The 26,504-nt window shown below is 43.8% G+C and overlaps 1 protein-coding gene across 4 annotated transcripts in view; it reads right to left on the reverse strand.

The window, feature by feature from the left end:
• The window catches only part of FGFR1 (fibroblast growth factor receptor 1), a 122,621-nt gene that overhangs the window by 34,991 nt on the left and 61,126 nt on the right, over nucleotides 1–26,504 (reverse strand). For 2 of the 4 annotated variants that reach the window (XM_070952399.1, XM_070952398.1), the window contains exons 3-6: nucleotides 10,505–10,768; nucleotides 6,890–6,973; nucleotides 5,415–5,590; nucleotides 863–986 (exon numbers count right to left, since the gene is read on the reverse strand). In XM_070952399.1, the coding sequence (XP_070808500.1) occupies nucleotides 863–986; nucleotides 5,415–5,590; nucleotides 6,890–6,973; nucleotides 10,505–10,768 (648 nt within the window). The remainder of the gene's footprint in view (nucleotides 1–862; nucleotides 987–5,414; nucleotides 5,591–6,889; nucleotides 6,974–10,504; nucleotides 10,769–26,504) is intronic. The other 2 variants (XM_070952402.1, XM_070952400.1) reach the window with 1 other exon arrangement.

Here is a 26,504-nt window from a genome sequence, read left to right on the forward strand (position 1 = left end):
ACAACTGTCAGCTATGAGCAGTCCAATCATGGATGGAGCTGTCCATGGTTTAGATAGGAAATCAAATTTACCAGAAATATTAGCTGCGTCCTGTCAGCCAGAGATAAAGTCCAGGTTTGATCTTAGCTTGCTTAGCACGATGTGCTGAATGAACCACAAACCAAGGATCAGGGTTTAAGTAACATCCCCAACTAAAGATTAGAATGCAGAACTGCAGGCTACTTCTGCTGACTGCTGGCTGCCTGCAATTTGGCAGTTCGAATCTCACCAAGCTCAAAGTTGACTCAGCCTTCCATCCTACCGAGGTGGGTAAAATGAGGACCCAGATTGATGGGGACGATATGCTGACTCTGTAAACCGCTTAGAGAGGGCTGTAAAAGCACTGTGAAGCGGTATATAAGTCTAAGTGCTATTGCTTATCTGTCACTAGACAGTCAAGTCCACTTAAAAGATGAGCCAGATGTCATAAACTATCTGTCAACTTGCAAAGCTTTCAAGTTGCCATGAGCAGGAGGGAGGGAGAACTGAGGTGAATTCCATACATTCTTTCTGACCGCAATCAGAAGGAGGGTGTTAGGTTTCACAGCCAGCCAAAGTGGTTCATTGGAGAATGTGATTTATGACATGGCCAGAGAGGAGGGGAGAGACAGGGTCATAGGGGAATGTAAATCTACGCAGGATCAGTCCTAACTGCATCCCAGTATTGCCGGAATGTTGCTCCTAATAAATGACTATATTTCCTCTGAAGTTTGGATCATGGCTCATGAATTAATTAGGGCATCTTTCGGAAACTTGACACTATCATAGATTGCACAAATTGCCCTAATGAGTCCTCCCCCTTCTGAAGCTTCCCATTTCTTACCAACAACATCAAGGTGGTAGGTGTGATTGATGGCTCCGTATTTATTCTCCACAATGCAAGTGTAGTTGCCTTTATCCGATGGCACCACAGAGTCCATGATGATGCTCCAAGTTGCATGGCGAACCTGTTGAAAGAGGATGAAATGACTCAGGGAGGCTACCTGTTGACTAAGGGTTGGGACTCAAGCACAAAAGGAGATGGTGGACGTGACTGCCCTTTTTGCCTTTTCACCCTTGAGCAAGACCAAAGGTCTCTTCCAGATCCTCTACTGCTTGGTTTAGGCTGCACGTAACATCATCAATTTGTGGTTATATTTTCCCCTTCAAGCGCACAGGCTTGTAATTGCTGTCAGCTGCAGGGTTGACCACAGAACCATCTACATCTGGAAAGATTATTCTTGAAGAGTGGGATGAAGTTGCTTTGCCAGTACAGGAACCAGACCTGAAAATACTTCCAGTTGTTTTCCTCCCACGAAGGAAGGTTACTTAGTCCCAAGTTTCACCAAGAAACCGCACAGTGCATAGATGTACATTTATTTGCAGAATCTCCAAATCTGGAATCTGAATCTGTGTGCCACCTGTTCTTTCACTGTGACTGTTTATTGGGTTCATCCTATTCCACCTTGCAAGTTGCACAACCTCGCCAAGCAACTTAGGAAGCTTAGCAAAGGCAATGCTTCAAGAGAAGTAACACGCACAGGTCCGTAAGCTACAACCTGTGTAAAAAGGAGGTGTTAAAATAGAATCCCTGGTGCCGCGTAAGGGGGTGAGCTCCCGTTACTTGTCCTAGCTTCTGCCAACCTAGCAGTTCGAAAGCACGTAAAAAAGGCAAGTAGAAAAATAGGGACCACCGTTGGTGGGAAGGTAACAACGTTCCGTGCACCTTTGGCGTTGAGTCATGCCGTCCACATGTCTTCGGACAGCGCTGGCTCTTCGGCTTTGAAACGGAGATGAGCACCGCCCCCTAGAGCTGGGAATGACTAACAGGCATGTATGGGGGAACCTTTACCTTTAAAATATAACCTCCTAAATCCTTGCAATTTTATTAAAAATCAAGGAGATTCTTTTAAAAAAATGCCGTGGAAAAGTTAAGGCAACAGAGGTCAAAAGTGGGGCTTTGTTTGAGAGTCTACAGACCGTGGGCAGGGATGCTTAGAAAAATACACAGAAATACAGAGAAAATATTACGAAAGACAGACTTTTCCTCCCTGTTTTATTACAAAAGAGCTATGGTGGCGCAGTGGTTAGAATGCAGTATTGCAGGCTAACTCTGCCCACTGCCAAGAGTTCGATCCTGACCGGCTCAAGGTGGACTCAGCCTTCCATCCTTCCGAGATCAATGAAATGTGGACCCAGATTGTTAGGGGCAAGATGCTGATGTTGTAAACTGCTTAGAGATAGCTGTAAAGCACTATGAAGCAGTATATAAGTCTAAATGCTATTGCTAAATGGAAGGATTTCCATACCGGGGGATTTATTTTAATTTTTGTCATTCACATTTCAGTCTGTCCCTCTTTTAGCATCCTTTCTTTGATGATTTTATTCCACCATTTCTTTGGCTCCTGAACTTGGAGTTAATGCTGAATCTGGTCTACAAGTATGCTTTTTTTGTGGAAGGAAGCACTAAGATACAAAACTTCGACCCTGTTTTTTTAAAAATGGAAAAAAATTGACCCCATTCGCACCACAAGTTTTCACTGAAATTGCACAAATTCGCAATTCTGTGGGCTTGTTTCCATTTTCAGCCAGACACAGTCCCACCCAAGAAAGAGTGAGATCAACAGAACTGTGACATAATTTCCAGCATCTCCTGGGATTTTGATGAAAAATTGCCAATTTTGGGAGGTAATCCACCTACGCAAACTTTCTTCCTGCTACACAGCAGCCTTTGTGGTCACTGGACAAGAGATGCAGAAGTTGCCGGTCCCCTTCAGATCTTTAGGGAAGAGGTAACTCATGCGATGGAAGCTGCCCTCTACCTGGATGAAGCTCTAGTTCTGTCCCAAAAACAGAAGTTTCCTTCCTGCAAAATTCGCCAACTTCAACAGCTCCTCCAAGAGGGAAAACTGGGTGATCTTAGGTCTCTCTCTCTTTCTCTCTCTCTCTCTCGCTCTCTCAGTCCACCTCACAGGATTGTTGTTGTGGGGAAAATAGGAGAAGGAAGATGGGTTGGACATGTTTGCCACCTTGAGTTATTTGTAAAAATGATAATGGCAGAATAGGAAGGAAAGAAAAGAAGGAAGAAGGAAGGAAGGAAGGAGAGATAAGAGGGAGGGAGGGAGGAAGGAAGGAATGAAGGAGAGATAAGAGGGAGAGAGGGAGGGAGGGAGGAAGGAAGGAAGGGAGGAGAGATAAGAGGGAGGGAGGGAGGGAGGAAGGAAGGAACGAAGGAAGGAAGGAGAGATAAGAGGGAGGGAGGGTGGGAGGCAGGAACAAAGGAAGGAAGGAGAGATAAGAGGGAGAGAGGGAGGGAGGGAGGAAGGAGAGATAAGAGCATGGGACGAAGGAAGGAAGGAGAGATAACAGGGAGGAAGGGAGGGAGGGAGGGAAGAAGGAAGGAAGGAGAGATAAGAGGGAGAGAGGGAGGGAGGGAGGAAGGAAGGGAGGAGAGATAAGAGGGAGGGAGGAAGGAGAGATAAGAGGGAGGGAGGGTGGGAGGAACAAAGGAAGGAAGGAGAGATAAGAGGGAGAGAGGGAGGGAGGAAGGAGAGATAAGAGCATGGGACGAAGGAAGGAGAGATAAGAGGGAGGAAGGAAGGAAGGAAAGAAGGAAGGAGAGATAAGAGGGAGGAAGGAAGGAAGGAAAGAAGGAAGGAGAGATAAGAGGGAGAGAGGGAGGGAGGAGAGATAAAAGGGAGGGAGGGAGGAAGGAAGGAAGGAAGGAAGGAAGGAGATAAGAGGATGGAAAGAAGGAAGGAAGGAAGGAGGAAAGAAGAAGGAAGGAAGGAAAGAAGGAAGGAAGGGGGAGAGGGAGGGATGTATCTCCAGTGATGGGAAAAGGATCCAGAATGGAGTGGATGACCTACGTTGCCACACCTCTCTTTATCCCCATTTCCCATATCTATGCTCTCTTAAACAACGATTTCTATAGGATCAACCACCATGATAAACTTTTAGAGCCCTGAGATCTGAGCCTTTTTTTTTTTACTTTCAACCTAATGCGGGGCACAGTTTTCAGCAAACTGCTTTTCTCTTCGCCAAGCTGCAAGCACGACTTTTTCCGCAAAAGAAGTTCCGTGTCTTCGTGCAAGTGACCAAGAGCTCAGCTAATCCAGCACAGAACGAAGGAAAAACAAAACAAAAACACAACACAACTGCCGGCGGCTCTGGATTCATTAAAGCTGCTATTGATTCTATGGGTGAAACTTCTTCAATCAGCCATGAAGATTAAAAAAAAAAAAAAAGAAAAAAGGAACGAGCTCCCCCCAGAGATACGGAGGATTCCGGATCTGCGCACCTTCCGCTGCGAGCTGAAGACTCTTTTATTTCATCAAGCTGGCCTCGCCTAAATCTTCTCCCTTTTAAGTGCAAATTTTAAATTTTAATGTGTTTTAAAATATGGGTATTTTAAATTATGGGTATTAATTCAGCCAAATTTATTTAATTCATTTTATTCGATTTTAAATTTTGTATATGTATGTGTTTTATTTCATGGCTGTTCACCGCCCTGAGTCCTTCGGGAGTAGGGCGGTATAGATATTCAATAAAATAAATAAATAAAATAAAATAAAATAAAACACAAAACAGGATGCCATTTGTCTGTCACCATGGCTGGCGCTCAAAGGAGTTTTATTATTAACCCAGGAGCCTGGCCTGCATTTGCAGTGGGAGGCACGGAGTGACCAGGCAGGATGGTTTAGTCACTCCGGATGGAAATAAATTGTGCAACGGAGAGGCAAAAAGGATGAGACATCCGAAGCAAGTAGCAAACCTGTTGCCAAAGGCCAGAATAACTCCTCAATGTCAGCTAAATGTCTTTGCTTGGCTTGAAAGAGATCTTAGGGCAGTGGTGGGTTGCCCCTGGTTCAGACCGGTTCGCAAGAACCGGTAGTAAATTCGGCAGGAGGCTCCGCCCACCGCCCCGGATGTCGTCATCGGCTATCTGCGCATGTGCAGAAGCTTCTTGTTGCGATCTTGTTGCGAACTGGTACTAAAGTTAAGTAGAACCCACCCTGCTCCATTTGTGAAATGAAGTAAGTAAGGCCACACTTGGAAAACTGCATCCAGTTTTGGTCGCCACGATGTCAAAAAGATGTGGAGACTCTAGAAAAAGCGCAGAGAAGAGCAACCAAGAGGATTAGGGGACTGGAGGCTAAAACATATGAAGAACGGTTGCAGGAACTGGGTATGTCTAGTCTGATGAAAAGAAGGACTAGGGGAGACATGATAGCAGTCTTCCGATATCTCAGGGGTTGCCCCAACAGGACTACATTCAGAGTATAAGGCACCCAGATTTTCACCTTCTTTTTTGGGGGGTAAAAGGTGCGTCTTATACTCCAAAAAATACGGTATTTTAAAAGCAAGCCAAACACAACAGGCCTTTATTATTTTACCTTGTATCCACCAATGCGATGATCAGGTCTGAATTCCTTGCCGTTCTTCAGCCAACGGAGTGAAGGGGTGGGTGTCCCACTAGAAGGACATTTAAACTTCACAGTTTTGGCAGCAGGAACTGCATGGAGTTTCTTCTCCATTTTGTCTGGGTAGGTCCAGTAAGGTGGGATGGCTTCTGCAAGAGAACCAACAAATAGGTTGCACGTTAGCAGTGGTGAAATTCAATTTTTTTTTACTACCGGTTCTGTGGGTGTGGCTTGGTGGGCGTGGCAGGGGAAGGATACTGCAAAATCCCCATTCCCTCCCCACTCCAGGGGAAGGATATTGCAAAATCCCCATTCCCTCCCCACTCCAGAGGAAGGATACTGCAAAATCTCCATTCTTATCCCACTCTGGGACCAGCCAGAGGTCGTATTTGCCGGTTCTCCGAACTACTCAAAATTTCCGCTACCGGTTCGCTGAACTACTCAAAATTTCTGCTACCGGTTCTCCGAACTACTCAAAATTTCCGCTACCAGTTCGCTGAACTACTCAAAACACGTAGGTTTTCTATTTAAGATACATTAACAATTTAGTTTATTCAGCATGAAATGGAGCTCCGTTATGTAGCATGAGGCTGTATATTCTGCAGTGTTTACATTTTTGGTAAACTCATTCCACGAATCCAAGATCTTCAAGCTAAACAGGAAACTTTCATTTTGTTTGCAAATAATAATATTAAAGAGTCTAACGACCAGAAAGGATGAGTCTTTATATTTAAAGAGCACCTGTCATTTTAGAGCCATCCTGGCAGCGCCTGTTAGCGGGCATCCACTTACCTGCTGCCCGCCATGTCCCTCACCTTGTTGTGTCACTGCCGCATCACCAGCCGTCCCATTAAAGTGAACGGGACTGTTGGTGAGTGGACAGAACCGAGGTGGTGCAGTGGTTAGAGTGCAGTACTGCGGCTACTTCAGCTGACTGCTAGTTCAGCAGATCAGTGGATCAAATCTCACCGGCTCATGGTTGACTCAGCCTTCCATCCTTCCGAGGTGGGTAAAATGAGGACCCAGATTGTTTGGGGGGCAAAATGCTATTTAGTATACTGTCGATTGTTGTAAGCTGCCCAGAGTCCTCGGAGAGTGGGCGGCATAGACATATGATTAATAAAATAATAATAATAATAACAGCGGATCAGAGGAGGAGCCGCTGCGGGACAGAGATGACAGTTGCTTTTTAAAAATTATGATTTAAATCGAGTGGATTTAAACCAAGTCTTTTTACTAGTGATTTAAATCATGATTTAAATCAACTCGATTTAAATCAAATCCACCCTGTCCATGGGGGTTAGACGCCTCTAGTTTTAAATCCCTGCAAAAAGAAAAGAATGTTCTACACAAAATTCGGATTGCTTGGGGGAAAAAAAAAATCTCCCATTGGGGTTTTGCAAGATGTCATGGCTGCTTTTGAACAAGGTAGGAAAAGAGATGCTTACGGTTCGGTTTGGAATTGTCTGCTTCCTTTTCTTCCGAGGAAGAGTCATCATCGTCATCGTCATCTTCTGCAGAGGGGAGAGCATCTAAGGAGGATAGAAATGGTAAATATGAGTTGAGAAAAATGATCTTTTCCCAATGAGATAAGACAGTGTTTCTCAATCTCGGGAACTTTAATATAGCTCAGTGTTTCTCAACCTTGGAAGCTTGAAGACGGGTGGACTTCAGCTCCCAGAATTCTGTGGACTTCAACTCTCAGAATTCTGGGAGTCCACCTGTATCAGTGTTTCTCAACCTTGGAAGCTTGAAGATGGGTGGGGGATTCTGGGAGTTGAAGTCCACCCATCTTCAAGCTTCCAAGGTTGAGAAACACTGATATAGGTGGACTCCCAGAATTCTGAGAGTTGAAGTCCATGGAATTCTGGGAGTTGAAGTCTTGAAGTTCTTCAAGTCCGTAAGATTGAGAAACACTGAATTAAAAAAAAGGACAAAATTGTCTTCTTCTTCTTCTTTTTACTACCTTATTATAGACAGTCTCGTTTAACGACCGTTCAAAGTTACAACTACCTCCCAAAAGTTACTTATGACCTGTCCTCAAAGTCAAACACACACACACACACACACACACACACACACACACACACACAGAGACAACATTTTGGGCAATTGGCAACTGGCCTATATTTAAAACCGGTTTCAGCATCCTGAGGTCAAATGATTACAATTTGGACCCTTCCTTTGCTGGTTTCTGGCCAAAAATGTCCATTCGGGAGAACGGAGTCACTCAACGACCATGTGATTCTAACAACCATGCTTTACCTGTTGTAAAATTAACTGTAGTGATCCGTATAATGACCACCATAATTTATGAGGGAAAATGCAGCCTCAGTTGTGGTTGTTACGTGAGGTAATCCTCACTTAAGGTAAACACGTTCGTAGGAAATTTGGTTCTGAGTATTGGAAATACTGATTCTTCATAATGTGGTATTATGAGGAATCAGATGTTATGAGCCGTGGTGGCCCAGTGGTTAGAATGCAGTATTGCAGGCTAATTCTGCCCACTGCCAGCGGTTCAATTCTCACAGGCTCAAAGTTGACTCAGCCTTCCATCCTTCCGAGGTCAGTAAAATGAGAAGCCAGATTGTTGGGGGCAAGAGGCTGACTCTGTAAACTGCTTAGAGAGCGGTAAAGCACTGTAAAGCGGTATATAAGTGCTATTGCTATTATTGCATGGCGTAACAAGAGGTGGGAACGGAAGGGTAGACAAAGTCAATAGGAAGCTAATATCGATTGTTTTGATCAGAAGAGTTCACACAAACATTTGCCACTGGCAAACGTGTTTCCTACAGTGATAAAGTCCAGCCTACAAAAGAGTAGGCAATCTTGCTCATTCCGTGCTGAACATCTGGGATCTTATTGTCATATAAGCTTTCTTCAGATTCAGCGAAGCAAAGAAGAGTTCTTGTCCTCAGACAAATGTTGGAGATACCCTGGAGATATGTTTCAGATGTCACTATTACTATCCCTAGATTTTCTCCTGAGAGAGGCAGAGCTGGTGACAAGCAATCATGTTGGCTGTCTCCGAAAGCAGGACAAAATGTGTGGATGGTTTGTCGTTAAGTCAGCCATTTGGCAAGCCTGTAAGGAATACCCTGCCTGTCACTTAGCATGGATTAGTTCTTCCATCAACAGTTCATCACCAGATAGGGCTGCGCCTGGACCAAAGCATTTCAGAGTGCAGAGGGAGCTACAAACACACAATGAAAAGCTTCTCCATGGGAGAAAAGACAACTAAAACCCCAGGAGGCCTCCTACGTCCTTCTTCTTATCTGAATTATCAGAAGGAGCAGACTCCCTGGAAAGCCTTTTCTCCATTCATAAATGGTTGACTTGATAGAACCTCAAAATCACAACCAGAGCGGCCAAGAAGTAGGTCTTCCCAGTTGTCCATTAAGATAGAGGTGGATCGTGAAGTTTGGCAATTAGGCCAATTTAGCAGATTAGGAACTGTTGATGGGGAGACATCAGAAAAGCTTTCCAGGTGCTAATGCTTCCAATTTCAGCTACTGGAAATTTCAGCCGTTTAGGTTTTTCAGAATCTTGTTGTCTTTTGAATGAAAATCAACTGTTTCTTCAGTCAGTCCATCCATCCATCCATCCATCCATCCATCCATCCATCCATCCATCCATCCAGTGGTGGGATTCAAATAATTTAACAACCGGTTCTCTGCTCTAATGACCGGCTGGGTGGGCGTGGCCATGGTGGGCATGGCTGGGGACTGTGACAGGCAGCGCTCGGCCTCCTCCACACACCCCCTGGGAGCAGAAACGGGCCGCGGGGTGGGCGCACTTCATTTTGGGCCTAGTAGGCCTCCCTGTACTTACCTGGGAGCCAAAACGGGGCACGTGGGACTCCTGGAAGGGGCAGGGCGGGAAGGGGTGGGGCCAGTCAGCAATTTAACAACCGGTTTGCCCAAACTGGCCCGAACCGGCTGAATCCCACCACTCCATCCATCACATCGTATCATCTCTAACCAAAATGAATTTGTCAGTTTCTATAGGATTTTCAAACTGGGAAAATCAAATCAAATGCAACCTCAATTTATTTATTTTTTTTGGTTCTATCTATGGGTAGCCAAATGAAGTTCAGCGGGCCCATGAAACGGAAGGAGGCCCACCAAAATTATCCATGGCATGGCCTCTTACCTTCATCAAATTGGCATACAATTCCAAAGATAAAATTTAAACCCCTGGCCAATTAAAATTAAAAATAACAGTTCAGAAACAAAAGTTACGTGATAGCTTGCTCCAAATAAAGCAAAACAGCATTTATTTTCTCCCAACAATAAAAAACCACGAAGGAGTACCACCTTACCCATACCACCAGAGCTCACTTCAAACCCTGATCCATTTTTGCCCTAGGGCTGAGCATATGAGGAATCTTTTTAAACATGTGGACAATGCTTTTATTTTTTTTAAAAAAACAAACAGTTGGAGAGAATTTTCTAGCGGGGTCCCCTTGTGCATCACACTGTATAGACCAGAAGTGTCAAATTCTATTTCATTGAGGGACGCATCAGGATTGTGTTTGACCTTGGGGGCTGAGGTGGGCGTGGCCAGCTTGACATCACTCATGTCAGGGGCATCCGTGGTGGCCTGAGCGCTCTGCCAGCAAAAATGGGCTCCTGAGCTCTGTTTTCAGCTGCGACGGCCTCCTGCCGCCCTCTTGCCAGTGAAAATGGAGCTAAGGGTGCATGTCCCGCCCTGAGCTCCATTTTCACTGGCAGAAAGTGGCAGGAGGCCGTCGCGGCTGAAAACGGAACCTGGGAGGGCCGCGCGAAGCCCTTCTGAACTCCATTTTGATTGGCAGAGGCACCACGGGCCAGTCCTTTGTTGTTTCTAGGGCGGCCCCGCAGGCCAGATCTAAGGACCCCGTGGACCAAATCCAGCCCTGAGGCCTTGAATTTGATACCCCGGTATAGGCTGAATCCTGGTCCCCCATCTTCTGCAACTGGCAGTTAAGGTTGAAAAAAAAAACGGTAAGGCTGACAACGACAATTCAAAAGTTTCTTTCCCAGCAGCTCTCATTCATCCTGGGTGGGTAGCCTGCTACAAACCTGAGACGTTCACGGAGAAATAGGTGGTCTCGCTTCCTGAGGGGCTGTTGGTCATGCAGGCGTAAAGGCCCGAGTCCTCGGGCACAGCGTCCCTGACCTCTACCTCCTCCCCTGTGATGCGCGTCCGGTTGTTCTCGGATAGCTGCACCCCGTCTCGTACCCAGTTGATGCTCTGAACATCGTCCCGGAGGCGGCAGCGCAACTGGAGGAGGTCGCCAGGGTGAGCCGAGTAAGACTCCACTTCCAGGCTTGTTTGGGGGAGAACTGGAAATGTTAGGGGAGAAAAAAAAACAGAGAGGGAGAGAGAGAGGGGGAAGCAAGGTGGTGAATGCTTTATTGCAGATGCATTCCTCTGGCAGCATGCAAACGTTGGAGAGAGCTTCAGCTGCCATGCGGGTCTCTGCAAGAGCGAGGCAAGCGAGAATCTGCAACAAAGCTTTTCATTTCAATGACCAATCCAGCACTATCAATGAATACACAGCTATTTTTTATGCAATGTATATGTATATATATATTAAAAAATGCGTTATTAGGAAACCAAGAACAAAGAATGCTGAAACGAGCAAGGAGTTGAGCCAAAAACAAATGGCAAGTCAGGATGGGCAACCCAGCAGGAGACGGCTTTGTGTGAACGTCAGGCACAGGTAAGCAGGCTGCCATCCAGCCTTCGGAGCAAGGAAGGACAAAGAGGAGGCAAGGGTTAAAAGCTATGATAGGGGAACAAAACCTCTCTTTCCTCCTTCACTGCATGATCTGTTGTTCTGTAGGACTTCTTTATTAGGCCATCAGTAGAACATTGCTTGTTGACGTAATGGGTAGACACAGGCTCAAGCTCAACCCTTCCAAGACTGAGTGGCTGTGGTTCCCGGCATCCCGATATAGTCAGTTGACTCCAACACTGACTATTGGGGGCGAGTCTTTGGCCCCCTCGGAGAGGGCTCGCAATCTGGGAGTCCCCCTGGATATGCAGCTGTCCTTGGAGGAACATCTGACGGCTGTTGCCAGGGGGACTTTTGGTCAGGTTCGCCTGATCCGCCAGTTGCGGCCCTTTCTTGATCGGGATTCCCTGTGCACAGTCACTCATGCCCTCGTCACCTCTCGCCTGGACTGCCTGTAACGCTCTCTAAATGGGGCTCCCCTTGAAGAGCACCCGGAGGCTCCAACTGGTCCAGAATGCGGCCGCGCGGGTAGTCACGGGAGCCACATGGCGCTCCCATACAACACCTCTCCTGCATGAGCTGTACTGGCTCCCAGTGGTCTTCCGGGTGCGCTTCAAGGTGTTGGTTATCACCTTTAAAGCGCTCCATGGCATAGGACCTAGTTATCTTCGAGACCGCCTGCTGCTACCAATGGCCTCCCATCGACCCGTGCGCTCCCACAGAGAGGGCCTCCTCGGGGTGCCATCAGCCAAACAATGTAGGCTGGTGACCCCTGGGGGAGGGCCTTCTCTGTGGGGGCACCTACCCTCTGGAATCAGCTGCCCCCAGAGATAAGGAGAATCCAAGACCTCCGTGCCTTCCGCCGTGCCCTTAAAACCTTCTTTTTTCAGCAAGCCGGGCTGGCTTAATATATTTTTAAATATTTTTAATTGTCATTGTTTTTTAATTACGGGGCCAAATTTATATATATCTTTTTCATAGTATTTTAATGTTTGTAGTCTATGTTTTTATTTGGCTGTACACCGCCCTGAGTCCTCAGGGAGAAGGGCAGTATATAAATTTGATATAAAATAAATAAATAAAAATAAAATGACCATGCTCTGAGGAGTCCTTGGTGCTCTCTGAGCTGGCTTGTTTTCTTGAAGACGTTTAATGACCCAAACTAGGTAACATCATCAGTGCTAGCATGAAGATGATATTACCTAGTTTGGGTATCCCCGACCAGGGTAATATCATCATCAGAGTATCAGAGCTGAAGAAGCTTCTTGGACGAGAAGCGAAACGTCTTCGAAGAAAAACCAGAAAGTCCAGTTGCCTCTTGAAAAAAGCACCTTTGGGAGAACCAGGACCTGGATGATTGAGAATCTTCATAGACATCTAACTTGGGTAATGAAACATCTGCAAGAAAACAACTGAGCTCAGAGAGCACCAAGGAGCCCTCACGTCAACCCTGAGCTACAAATATTCTCCTTTATTGTGACCATGCTTGGAATTTCTTCTACAAAGCTAACCATCCGTTGAGTGAATCCTTGACCATGCCATGTTAGTATGCCAGTGGAGGGACAGAATGAGCTGGTTTAATTTTTGCTTTTTTTTAAAAAAAAAAAAAGTGCTTCCACAGGATGGAAAGTAGATCCTGCAGACCTACCCTATCCACTTGCCCTGGAATAGTTCAAGGACAGTATTAACATCTCATCTTCTTTTGAGGGAGAAACATCACTCTGTAAATAAGGAGCCCACTAGCATTCCTGTCTAGTTGAGACATCTTCTGTTCCTTAGCAGTTGAAGACATCTAGTTGAGACATCTTCTGTTCCTTAGCAGTTGAAGACATCTAGTTGAGACATCTTCTGTTCCTTAGCAGTTGAAGACATCTAGTTGAGACATCTTCTGTTCCTTAGCAGTTGAAGACATCTAGTTGAGACATCTTCTGTTCCTTAGCAGTTGAAGACATCTAGTTGAGACATCTTCTGTTCCTTAGAAGTTGAAGACATCTAGTTGAGACATCTTCTGTTCCTTAGCAGTTGAAGACATCTAGTTGAGACATCTTCTGTTCCTTAGAAGTTGAGACATCTTCTGTTCCTTAGCTATCAGCAGATGTTTCCTACTTACCATAATCAATAAAGCCCCCCAAGAGAGGCAACCTCAGTTTCTTCCAAATGCCCTTTCGATGGGCTTATCAAATTTTGGCAGGCACGTGGACTAGAAGATTGAGTTTTGAGGAATATTCATTTTCAGAATGTCTACGGAGATTCTCGCTCAGTCATGGTTGTCCCAAAGGTGCTTTTTTTCAAGAGGCAACTGGACTTTCTGGGTTTTCTTGAAGACGTTTCTTCAGTTTCAGAGCTGAAGAAGCCATCTGGATGAGGAATGAAAAGACTTCCAAGAAAAACAAAGAAGTCCAGTTGCTTCTTGGAAAAGCACCGTTGCGACATTCGTTTTCAGAAGGCTAAATGTTTAGAGTTGTTTGGAAATCAGAAATAACACGGGGCGGAGGGGAAAGCATCACACCGGGAGGTCATGTTATCTCATCCTATGCTGAAATCATTGACTCTAGAGACCACTTTGAGAGGGAATGGAGTGAAACTACCATAAGTTGGCTGGGATTCACATCTTGAGCTCAGCAATTCCTACCCAAGTTACCATCCTTGTTCCAAACCATTGACAGAAGTGGTCGGTTGCCTGGGGGGGGGGGCAGTTCACTTTCTCAACTACAGGTAGTTGTTCTGCCCCAGCTACGGAACCCAAAGAACGCAGCACATACAAAGTCTGTACAAAACTTAATTTACTAAAATAACTCAGTCTTTTTCAAACAAAGGCTGTTAATAAACTTTCTTAACAGCCTACAAGAATCCAAAATAATCACAATCTTATTATGGTTGGCAGAAAGCCCAGAAGCAATTAGCAGAGAATCCAGACACGAAGGAGAGTGAACTAAAGTTGTTCCCTACAAATTGCTTCAGTCGGCGTTCCTCCTTAAATAGGCTAAGGGAGTGGCCAATTAACCCCAAGCCTTACTCTCGAGGAGACCTCCTCCTGAGGAGCCACTCCTGCCTTTTGACAGCTCTGCACGCCTGTGCATCAAGAAGAGGCTCCTCCTCTTCATCCTCTTCACTTAAGGGAGCTTCTGGAGTTGAAGTCCACCCATCTTCAAGCTACCAAGGTTGAGAAACACTGACATAGACAGAATTACAATTGTTATTTTTGTGCAGAATTGCAATTCAGGAAGAACTTTGTGAGGGTCCTTCCGGCTTCTAGAAGTGTCTGGCTACAAGCGAAGCATCTCTTACCTAGTTCCTAGCAAGGCAAAGCTGGCTACAATTTAATACAAGCAATAAGTTTGGAAGTCACAACATGATTATTCTGAGGCAAGGATTTTCTCCAGAGAACATTTCTGGCAGTGTTGTGATGGTAGGCCCATTTTCTCTCAATGATGTCAGCCTCATGAGGTAGACTAGGCAGGAAACATTACCAAATGAACTTAAGGTCACAGGAACAGAATCTTATAAGTGTGAACGTACTTTTCTCCACCACCCACCATTCCCCCTTTACAACCTCAAAACTAGGGAGGAAGCTGGGTGAATACGACCTTGTAGACGACCCTCACTCTGTCAAGGACCTAGGAGTAAGTAATCTCAAATGATCTAAACCCCAGAGCTCACTGTAACAGCTTGCCAAAAAGGAATTAGGAGTTGTTAACCTAATTTTGCAAAGCTTCTTCTCCAGTAACATCGAATTGTTAACTAGGGCATACAAAACCTTTGCCAGACCAATTCTCGAATGCAGCTCGTCTGCCTGGAATCCACACTGTATATCGGATATTAATATAATTGAGCAAGTCCAGAGGTATTTCACGAGAAGAGTCCTCCACTCCTCAGCTCACAACAAAATACCTTATGCCACCAGGATTGAAATTTTGGGCTTCGACAATCTTGAACTGTGCCGTCTGCGCTGTGACCTAAGCGTAGTACACAAAATTATCTGCTACAACGTCCTACTTGTCAATGACTACTTCAGCTTCAACCACAACAATACACGAGTACACAATAGATACAAACTCAAGGTAAACCGCTCCAAACTCGATTTCAGAAAATGTGACTTCAGCAACAGAGTGGTCAATACTTGGAATGCACTACCTGACTCTGTGGTTTCTTCCCCAAACCCCCAAAACTTTAACCTTAAGACTGTCTACTGTTGACCTCACCCCATTCCTAAGAGGTCTGTAAGAGGGCGTGCATAAGCATACCAGCGTGCCTACTGTCCCTTTCCTACTGTCCCCATTTATTTGTACTAATTTCCTGTGTTCGTGTCCATGTTTATACTTATACCTGCTCTCACACATGTTTGACAAACTAAATAAATTAAAATAAATAAATAAAATTTATCTGACTGGAACAATTAGTTAGTTGCATCTTGTTCTCCTGCCTCCCAAGGTCATTCTCACATAACCATCACAGATGACCATCTCCAGCTTAGGAAGACAGTGGTAGACACTATTATTTCCCTCAGTTACCTCAGAAAAGCACTTCATCTGGGTGATTATGGGGGAAAAAAAGGAAAAGACGATCTTGGCACCAAGCTGATTTCATTTACCACACCTTGATTCCGAGTCTGCCAAGGTTTACGGAATAACAGAATGGGAAGGGACCTTGGAGGTCTTCTAGTCCAACCCCTGCTCAAACAAGAGACCCTATACAATTTGAGACAAGTGGCTGTCCATCCTCTTCTTAAAAACCCTCCAATGTTGGAGCATCCACAACTTTTGGAGGCAAGTCATTCCACTGATTAATTGTTCTATCAGGAAACACAGTCAGGTTCTTTTTGAGGTTCTTTACAAAGAAAGGGGACGCGGTGGCTCAGTAGCTAAGACGCTGAGCTTGTCGAACGAAAGGTCGGCAGTTCAGCGGTTCGAATCCCGAGTGTCGCGTAATGGGGTGAGCTCCTGTGACTTGTCCCAGCTTCTGCAGTTCGAAAGCACGTAAAAAATGCAAGTAGAAAAATAGGGACCACTTTTGGTGGGAAGGTAACAGCGTTCTGTGTGCCTTCGGTGTTTAGTCATGCCGGCCATGTGACCACGGAGACGTCTTCGGACAACGCTGGCTCTTCGGCTTTGTAACAGAGATGAGCACCGCCCCCTAGAGTCGGGAACGACTAGCACACATGTGCGTGGGAACCTTTACCTTTTACACAGTACTATTTAAGCCCTTTCCCAATGAAAAATGAAAAATAAAATAAAATATGGAAGGAATCTGCCAAGGGTAGTTCTTAATCTTCTTAATCTTTCTTTCCGTCAAAAAGAAGAGAGAGGGCGGAATTTGCAAGAGATCTGTTCCCTTTCATTCCCCAGGCACAGAATCAGACTGAAGTATCTTCTGAATTGTCAACTCTTGCTCCTCCTTTATCCTGGCTGCTAAAACCCAGAATTAGTGTGATTAAACTTGCGAGACCTTCCCACCCTCGAAATCTTTGTGGGGGGGGAGACTTTTTATTATCTCAGCTGACGAGAAGTCTGGACAATGATGGCCATTCAAAGCCACCCACAGCAGAATTGCAGCCGGGAGTAGCAAGCTCTTCAACAAAGAAAAGATTTGATTGCCAGAGACGGTCAGCTTCAAGAAAGCCTCCAGTTATTATTAAAATGCTGTCCGGAGAATCTCAGCCTCAAATATACACTCAGAAAAAGAAAAGAAAAGCAGCTGCCACAAAACCAAACATTTGTTTGGGGAGCACAAAGATCCTTTTCCTTCCTTTTTTGGCTTCTCCGGGTCTCCAATTCGGTGAGCTCCATTTTGCCCTTAATTGGGCAACTTGTTTCTCTAAATCAGAAAGAAAAACAAGCAACGGACAAAGAATCGGCTCGGTGATACCGTTGGGTGTGGATTATAGGGATTGTAGTTCAGCCTGCTTTGCTCACAACTTTAACGTGACGCTTATTCCGCGCAGAAAGTTTATTTATTTATTTTTTATTTATAAAATTGATTAGCCGCCCACAGGGCAAGTTTCTATTGAGGGTCCAGAAAGTTCAAAAGTTTCTGAATAAGAACAAATTGCTGCTAAATCCCCTGTTCAGTTTCTGTTTTAAAACCCTACCAAATCTTTGCCTTCTCAAGTTCCTTTCCCGTCCCATCCAAAAGTTTCATCAACCTTGACCAAGTGCAAACTATGATTCTGAATGTTACTAACTTCTCCTCAGTGGCTGGTGTTATGGGATTCGATTAAAGTAGAATAATCAGCGATTGATAAATCACAGATACAACAGAAACAACAAAAATCACAGATACAACAGAAATGACAAAAGCACACACACCACACCAGTAGTGGGTTCCTCCTGGTTCGGCCCGGTTCCACCAGTGGTAGACCGGTGCCTGCAAAAACAAATGAGTAGACCGGTGCCTGCAAAAATAAATGAGTAGACCAGTGCCTGCAAAAACAAATGAGTAGACCAGTGCCTGCAAAAATAAATGAGTAGACCGATACAGCTCTGCAAGCAGTTAAAAGTCTGGTAGACCAGTACCTCCGCTCAATCCTAAAGAATTGTCACATGACCATCAAGCCACGCCCACAAAATAAGCTACGTCCACAGAACCGGTAGTAAAAAATTTTAGAGCCCAACTCTGCACCACACATACACAAAAACTTTTTTTTAAAAAAATATGGCTACCCTAACATTCTAGAAACAAAACAGATTTTAAAACTGTTAAGACAACCTGTAACTTAATAGTGTTGATCTAATGTTATTAAAAGGCGAAGTGTTTGTGATCTGGGTTTTTCAACCTGTCTTCTACAGAACCCAAGTTGTTCATGAGAAGTTGATGGGAGCCTGTCAGAGATTAAGGGTATAAAAAGAATTCCCTCAAACACAGTAGATTATCTATCACTAGAGTTGATCAGAGTTTCTGGGGGCCTTTTAAATAACAAATTCTCCACTTAACCCAAAAAAAGTTCTCCTACAAGGTCTGCAACTGAACTAAATAACCCTTACTTTATTGCAATACGTCTGAATTACAACTTCAGACAATGTTTCAATAAACATTAACTCTCAATATATACATTTAAATCCGGGGTCTTCAACTTTGGCAACTTTAAGACTTGTGGACTTCAACTCCCAGAATTCCCCAGCCAGCAAAATTGGACACCCCTGATTTAAAAGAAACTGTGATAAAAGATGATAAAACTGCTTGGACCAAAACAGAAAGAAGCAGCAGCACCACCATGGAAACCTTGCAGAGCTAAATCTGTCAATATATCCAATAAGAAATCAAAGTTTTAAAATACTCTCTCCAGACACTATTTTTTTAAAAATTTGATTTATATGCCGCCCTTCTCCGGAGACTCAGGGCGGCTTACAATGCGCTAAGCAATAGCCTTCATACTTTTGTATATTTATACAAAGTCAGCTTATTGCCCCCACAAACTGGGTCCTCAATTTACCTACCTTAGAAAGGATGGAAGGCTGAGTCAACCTTGAGCCTGGGGAGATTCGAACTTGCAGTAATTGCAGGCAGCTGAATGTTAATAACAGGCTGTTAGTCTGCTGCGCCACCAGGCTCTTAATTTGATTAATGCAAAAATTGATGAATGTTCATCTGTGCAAATGTCACTTCCCTAATCAACATGGACAACCATACAAAATGTTTTTTATAGTGGCCATTCATATAATAAATTTGTTGTATAGATCTCAAGTTTGCGTATGGTTTAGAGACAAAAATGTTCCAATTTATCTTACTCTAATAAGCTCCAGTAGACTGGAAATGTAATAATAATTCTACATTTAGAAGTCCCAGATGTAAAGCTAAAATATATTATCATCATAATTGTTATTATCATAATTATGTTAAATTTATTAACTGCCCAATTCAAATGGACTCTTGGACTGACATACAAAACTAGAAAAATCATAAAAGCAACTAAAAATCTAAAATCAGAGAGACAGCCTAGATTAAAATAATTTAATCGAGAGCAAAATCAACCAAAACAAAACAATGGGCTGATAAACACTAGTCTTAAATTCCTAATCATTTGTTTCATTCCTCACTCACTGGTCTTATCTCAATATTACCCCTGGGTACAATACTTCAGTACTCATAATTAATTGGTTCCGGGAGGTGCAATGAATACCAAAAACAATGAGTACTAAATAATTTTTTCCTGTAAGGAATAATGTAATGAGTCACAAGGTAGCCAACTCCAACCAGTTCTAGCTTGTGCTTTGAGTACTAAACAAACAATGAGTACCGCATCAAAATTTCCGCATCAAAACACACTGAGTATCAAATTCAATGAGTTTCAAAGCAGTGGAGTACCAAGGTACCACTGTATAATAAAAGTACCTTAACCTTTATACATGATTGCCTTCCTTCTGATTCAACTTCAATCCTACAAGCTGGCTTTGAACCCAACAACATAAATATTTATTGAACTCCAAACGGGGTAATTCTTTTTTGCAAGACACACAGATTATTCTCCCTCTCCGTGTTGTTACAGAACTGGATTCAGGCAAAATGTTCTTCTTCCAGATTCATATTACAGCTAAAGGCAAATGATCACAGGGATGGATATGAGAACCAATGTGATGCAGGGATGAAGCTACAAGACTAGAAGTGAGAGATCCAGATTCAAGATCTCTCTTATGCATGGAAACTTGTTGATTGAATTCGGGCCAGTATGTTTCTCTCAGCCCAAGAACCAGCGTGATCCAACAAGTTTCACATTAGCTTAGCAATGGGGAGACCCATGTTCTTATTTTTCAAGAGCTGTATCGTGGCATTTTCCTTGTGTATACTTTTGAAAAATTGCTTAGCGCATTGTAAGCTGCCCTGAGTCTCCGGAGAAGGGCGGCATATAAATAAAATAAAAAAAATAAAATAAAAAAAATAAAAATAAAACCGGAATACATCTTCTAATTAAACTCATATTTATTGTAAAGAAGAAAATAAAACATCTTACTATCTAAAATAATTAAATTGTTACATTTTTGCAAAGTTCCTACCGGCTACTTCTCAGCAGCTGGACTTCTCTGACAAAGAAAAGTGAAGAAGCAAGTGAAAGAAAGGAGTGAAGGAATGTGGATATACGTAGTATCAGTTACTGATAAGACCTTGGCAAGCTACGGAAAGTCTGACAGTCCAGAAATATTAGCTCAGCTGGTAAATACAAAAAAACGTAGTGACAAGGACCTCTACAAAAGTCCCTCCACTTCACAGAAGTTTCTTGGGTGACTTGGGCCAGCCACTCTGGTTTAGACAAGCCCACATCACAGGAGGCGTATTATGAGGAAATGTGCAAGAAATCAGGATCCAGAATAGAGTTCAAAAGTACTGGAAGTTTATTTCATACTCTCTGTACATAAGAATTCAGATTTACTAACTGTCAAGCCAAATTGGTGCCAGATAAGAATCAACGGATGACAGATTTCAAGGGGGACTGGATTTAGGTCTCTTTTGGGGGCTTAGGGACTCCAGACTAATGACGCATTTGACCCTGCCCTTGGATTCAACCAAGATGTCAGCCATCTTTTACCTTTGGGCCTTCAGGCCTGCCACAAATTCTACTGTGGGAAAATGGGTGGGGGGATTGTATGAAGATGATATGTAGTCAAAATAACATTCTTTCCAGAAAGTCAAGGCTGAGTTGCCCTGCAGCTATGCTGAGAAGACTGGGGAGCAGTGGTGAAATTCAAATATTTTTACTACCGTTTCTGTGGGCATGGGCTTGGAGGGCGTGGTGTGGCTTGGTGGGCATGGCAGGGGAAGGATACTGCAAAAACTTCATTCCCATCCCACTCCTGGGGGAAGGATAATGCAAAATTTCCATTCCCACCCCACTCTGGGACCAGCCAGAGGTGATATTTGCCGGTTCTCCGAACTACTCAAAATTTCCGCTACCGGTTCTCCAGAACCTGTCAGAACCTGCTGGATTTCACCCCTGACAGCAAGAACATCATCGTCATCAAGTAAAGCATGACTGAAAGCAAGAATTGGAACAATCAGAGGTGCCCTGTGATGGAAATATGGAAGGGCAAAGAACCTTTTGATACATTGACAGATCCATATGCTTTAATATCTTATCCAATTGGCACATTCCTTGAAGTTTCGGGCCCTGATTTATGTAGATCAAGATTAGGTTATAATCTCCTACTTAATCCAATAATAATTACTTCCAAATGTGTGGACCTAGGATGGCAATTTTAATGTTCTCATAATTGAGCTTAATGGATATCTTTGCATGTATGGAAAAAAAAGGAAAAGCTGGGTGGTCTCTGAACCATTATAATCCTGAAATTGGTAAGTGCTCCCTGACTATAAACTTTTGAATTACATTCCGAAACTCAGTTTAGTTCTAAATACCTTTCGACTATTATAGTAGGTACATATTGCTTGGAGATTCAGTAGATTACCATGGAGAAATTAGTTAAGAGGCGTTTGTCTTTTCTTGCCATTCAAGATTGTTATGATTTGAAATCGAGTAACTGTCTGCAAATCGTTTCATTCCTGCCCATGCGACACTGTGCAATGCGGGAAGCTTGGAGGATTAAGCCGGGGAGATAGAATGCTTAGGAAAACCAATTCCAGACGACAGTCAGTTGTTCCAACAACTGATGCCTCCAGACACATGTGCCCTGTCTCACTAGTCGCCCAAGGGACCTCATCAAGCAGAATGCACTTCTTAAAGTCTCTCAGACAGAAAACATTAACGTGTTGGAAGTCTGGAAGAGAAAAGAGAGATGCAGAATAGCAATAGCACTTAGACTTATATACCGCTTCACAGTGCTTTTACAACCCTCTCTAAGTGGTATATAGAGTCAGCCTCTTGCTCCCAACAATCTGGGTCCTCAGATTGAGGGAAGACTGAGTCAACCTTGAGCCTGGTGAGATTTGAACGGCCAAATTGCAGGCAGACAGCAGTCAGCAGAAGTAGCCTGCAGTACTGCATTCTAACCACTGCGCCACCACGGCTCAGAAAGCTGCATAGTTACAGAAGTTGGCATTATTTAAACCAGGGGTCCTCCATCCACAGGCTGCGGACTGGTATTAGTCCACGAACAGAGCCACACAGGTGGAGGTGAGCAGTGGGCGAGCGAAACTGTGCATGCACCGGCTCTAACTTGCACGCTTCCTTCCCCCCCCTCCGCCTCTGGTCCATGGAAAAATTGTCTTCTACGAAACCAGTCCTTGATGTCAAAAAGGCCAGGGACCTCTGATCTAAACCACATGTTGTAAACATGGAGTAAATTGGTCCAGCCCAAGATCAAACTTTTCTTCTAAAAATTCCTTTCTTTGTTGATTTCTTCCTCTTTACCGATCTTTATTGAAAAGGGAAAAAAGCAGAATACCAGCCTTGATGTTCAAAAAACGATGAAAAACCCTTTCTTTGACCCGAGTTTACAATCTGTGTTGGTTTCACTCTGAAATCGTGGCTGATTCTTCTTTCTTGCCGTATGTTTAATTTCGATGATGTGCTTTTAGTCGACTTCTGCATTTAAATAAATGTTTCCACTTAGGTATGGCAAGGGAGAGCTTCCCCCCTCCCCCCCCACCGCCTTCCTATAGCATAGCAGATGAATTGCGGAGGAATAAATGAATAAATAAACGTGCATTTCTAGGGAGGGTGAAATGATGAAGCTAGTTAGTATTTCAGACTTATGAATCCCAAAAGGCCTTTTGTAAAGCATGGCATGGCAAAGAGGGTGGGAGGATGACCCGGAGCAAAAAAAGAAAAATAAAATAATAATACGTGCTCTGTTTGTTATATGACCGGGGGCAAGAAAAGACACATCCCTTTAGCTCAACTCAGCTCTTCTATTGTGCAGTCAGCAATTCAAACAGGGGAGCTAAGCTAACAAGAAAGAAGGAAATGAAGGGAAGGGAAGACACAGCGGCAAAGCAGGCAGCAGAGAAGAAAGGAGCAAAAAAAAAAAAAAAAAAAGAAAGGAGCATGAGAGGTGATGAGCAAAGAAAGGGACAGATTAAAATAATCCCCGGGCAATTAAAATGTCAAAACTCAGCTCTGGGGAACACAACAACAACAAGAAAAACAGGCCGGAAGGTGTGAAAGCAACAGGCAGTGACTCAAAAACAGTCGGCTACACCTGATCATCCGTAATACGGAGTTCATATGATATGAATTTAGTTGAATAGATGTTTCATTATGTGGCTTAACAAATGCCATGATTTCCTGCTGTTACTCAGAATGTGACGCAAGAGCGAGGATGACCGCCTCTCTTTCCTGCATCGTTCTATAAAGAAATCCGAGATGCTGGTTTAACATTTAAAGGCCATCGTCGGGCTGGGGAGACTAGTTCTAGTTCTGTTTTGGGCGCAAACCTGGTTGATTGAGAGTGGGCCAGTCACCACCCCTGGGAAGAAGACTGCGAGGGCTTCTGTAGGGTAACCTCCGTCAGTCAAGATTGATTCAAAGCTCCTGCCCTCCAACCTCTTTATTATGTTCTTCTTGGTCTGAATGCAGGTCTGAATCAACAAAGAGCCCGACTGGTAAAAAGGAGAAGGAAGGAAGGAAGGAAGGAAGGAAGGAAGGAAGGAAGGAAGGAAGGAAGGAAGGAAGAAAGAAAGAAAGAAGGGAGGGAGGGAGGGAGGGAGGGAAAGGAAAGGAGGGAGGGAGGGAGGGAGGGAAGGAAGGAAGGAAGGAAGGAAGGAAGGAAGGAAAGGAGGGAAGGGAAGGGAAGGAAAGGAAAGGAAAGGAAGGAGGGAGGGAGGGAAACAAGCACTCTATCTAAATATTGTATTTTAGGTAAAGGTAAAAGTTCCCCTCGCACATATGTGCTAGTTGTTCCCGACTCAAGGGGGCGGTGCTCATCTCTGTTTCAAAGCCGAAGAGCCAGCGCTGTCTGAAGACATCTCTGTGGTCACGTGGCCGGCATGACTAAACACCAAAGATGCACGGAATGCTGTTACCTTCCCACCAAAGGTGGTCCCTATTTTTCTACTTGCATTTTTTACATGCTTCCAAACTGCTAGGTTGGCAGAAGCTGGAACAAGGAATGGGAGCTCACCCCGTTATGCGGCATTAGGGACTCGAACCGCTGAACTGCCAACCTTTCGATCAACAAGCTCAGCGTCTTAGCCACTGGCTCACTGCATACATAACCCTAACCTTTACTGTATTTTATTCCATGCCAATTCCCCAAATATTTGTTCACGTCATCCCATCCCATCCCATGTAGTAGCTCCTACTACCTCTTTTTCTCTCCATCTATTTCTCTGACCATGTGTTTTTTTCTTAGTTTTTCATCTTTCTTTTTAAAAATGCAGTTAAGATTGTATGTGTATCTCTCTCTCTCTCTGTGTGTGTATAAATATATGTTTGTGTATGAAACTGAAAGAGGAACTCCCATCCGTCATCTAGATCAGGGGTCTCCAACCTTGGCAACTTTAAGATTTGTGGACTTCAACTCACATAATTCCTCAGCCAACAAAGCTGGCTGAGGAATTCTGGGAGTTGAAGTCCACAAGTCTTAAAGTTGGTAAGGTTGGAGACCCCGATCTAGAGTTTATTCTTATCACCTGAGCTAATTCTTATCACCTTGCTATTTATAAAATAGGCTACCAAGAGACTTCCTTTATCTCTCATGAGTGCTTTGTCTCCTATCTTTTACAGGGTCACCACCACATCTGAGCTGTAAGCCTGAAGTTTCAAGACTGGATGTGGCTCCCCCAAAATTATAACTGAAGATCCAACCTGCCCCCTCCAAAAGTCAGCACCAACCTGGCAATTTTTAATGGACAAAATATTCAACGTTCAACGTGAATACAATCACGATAAGTCCTGCTTTACAAAGCCTTATTAAGACCTCACTTGGAATACTGCATCCAGTTCTGGTCACCACAATACAAAAAATGGGTTGAGACTCTGGAAAGAGTGCAGAGAAGAGCAACCAAGATGATTAGGGGACTGGAGGCTAAAACATACGAAGAACGGTTGCAGGAACTGGGTATGTCTAGTCTAGTGAAGAGAAGGACCAGGGGAGACATGATAGCAGTCTTCCAATATTTGAGGAACTGCCACAAAGAAGAGGGGGTGCCAACCTATCTTCCAAAACACAAGAAGCGATGGATGGAAACTAACCAAGGAGAGAAGCAACCTAGAACTAGGGAGAAATTTCCTGAACAGTGATAACAATTAACCGGTGGAACAGCTTGCTTTCAGAAGTTGTGGGTGCTCCAACACTGGAGATTTTTAAGAAGAAGAAATGGACATCCACTTGTCTGGAATGGTATAGGGGCTCCTGCTTGAAGAAGAGTTTGGCGTAGAAGAACTCCAAGGTCCATCCCAATTCTATTATTCTATGTTCTATGATGATGATGTTATCCATTCAGTCATGTCCAAGTCTTTGTCGATTAGGTCTCTCCACATCTCTCAATCCTGCTGTCAGGTTTCGTTGCTATCTTAAATAAACTTCATTCTAAAACGCAAGGTCTCTAATGAATCTTTTTTTTTATTTAAGAATAGGAGAACGACATCCCTGAACTCTTTGTGCAGCCAAAACTGGCCCCTCTTTCCAAAACCCTCCCTTTCCGTTCTTCAACCCCAATGTCTCATTGGCCATCATGCAGATCCATCTCTTCGTCCCAAGCACTTTCTTTTCACAGGAATTTTCCCCCTCCCTCTGTCACCCAGGTAACACTATCTACTGTAGAGCAGGGAACTAGGTAAAAGTTCATCTCAGCATTAAAGCAAAGCTTCTCCCTTCTTTCATTCATGTCAGCGCTGGAGGAGAACATAATTTGGAACGCTGACACCTGCATATTTTTTTTTTGAGTTTTTCTATGCTCTGGCTGGTGACCATCAACTTTGATGGTGTCCAGTCTTTGCGTTCTTAGCCAGCCTGGTTTCCTTTCACCATTAACTCTTTGAAATGTTAATTGTTTTTGTTAAGAATATTGGTGTTGTGTTACCAACCAGCAGAGTAAATGCACAAGGAAACGTTTCTGAGAGCAATGAATAAGAGATGTGCAAACTGGTTTATCAAAAGTTTACTTTATAGTGAAAAAACAATCTCATAGTCTTTAAATCAATTCCAAGTCTTTGCCAGTTAAATCAGTCCAGTTCTTCTTACCACACAAACAGTAGTTGGTTAGAATAACAAACTCACTCTGGTTCACAAACCACGATGGTAGCAGATCCATCCAATGATGATAGCACAATGGTTAGCAACTTCACACACTATGGTAGCTTATCATCAACTGAATACTTTACAGTACCTTTCTTAAATACATTTACAACCAGTGATTATCTAATTACAGCATGACTCAGCATTACAATGAATCAGCAGTAAAACTTTAAAGTCACACAATACATATTCATATTAAAGTTACAGAACACATAT

This window comes from Pituophis catenifer, unplaced genomic scaffold, assembly GCF_029215685.1.
Source record: "Pituophis catenifer annectens isolate HBS135680 unplaced genomic scaffold, rPitCat1.0.hap2 SCAF_12, whole genome shotgun sequence".
Lineage (NCBI taxonomy): Eukaryota > Metazoa > Chordata > Lepidosauria > Squamata > Colubridae > Pituophis > Pituophis catenifer.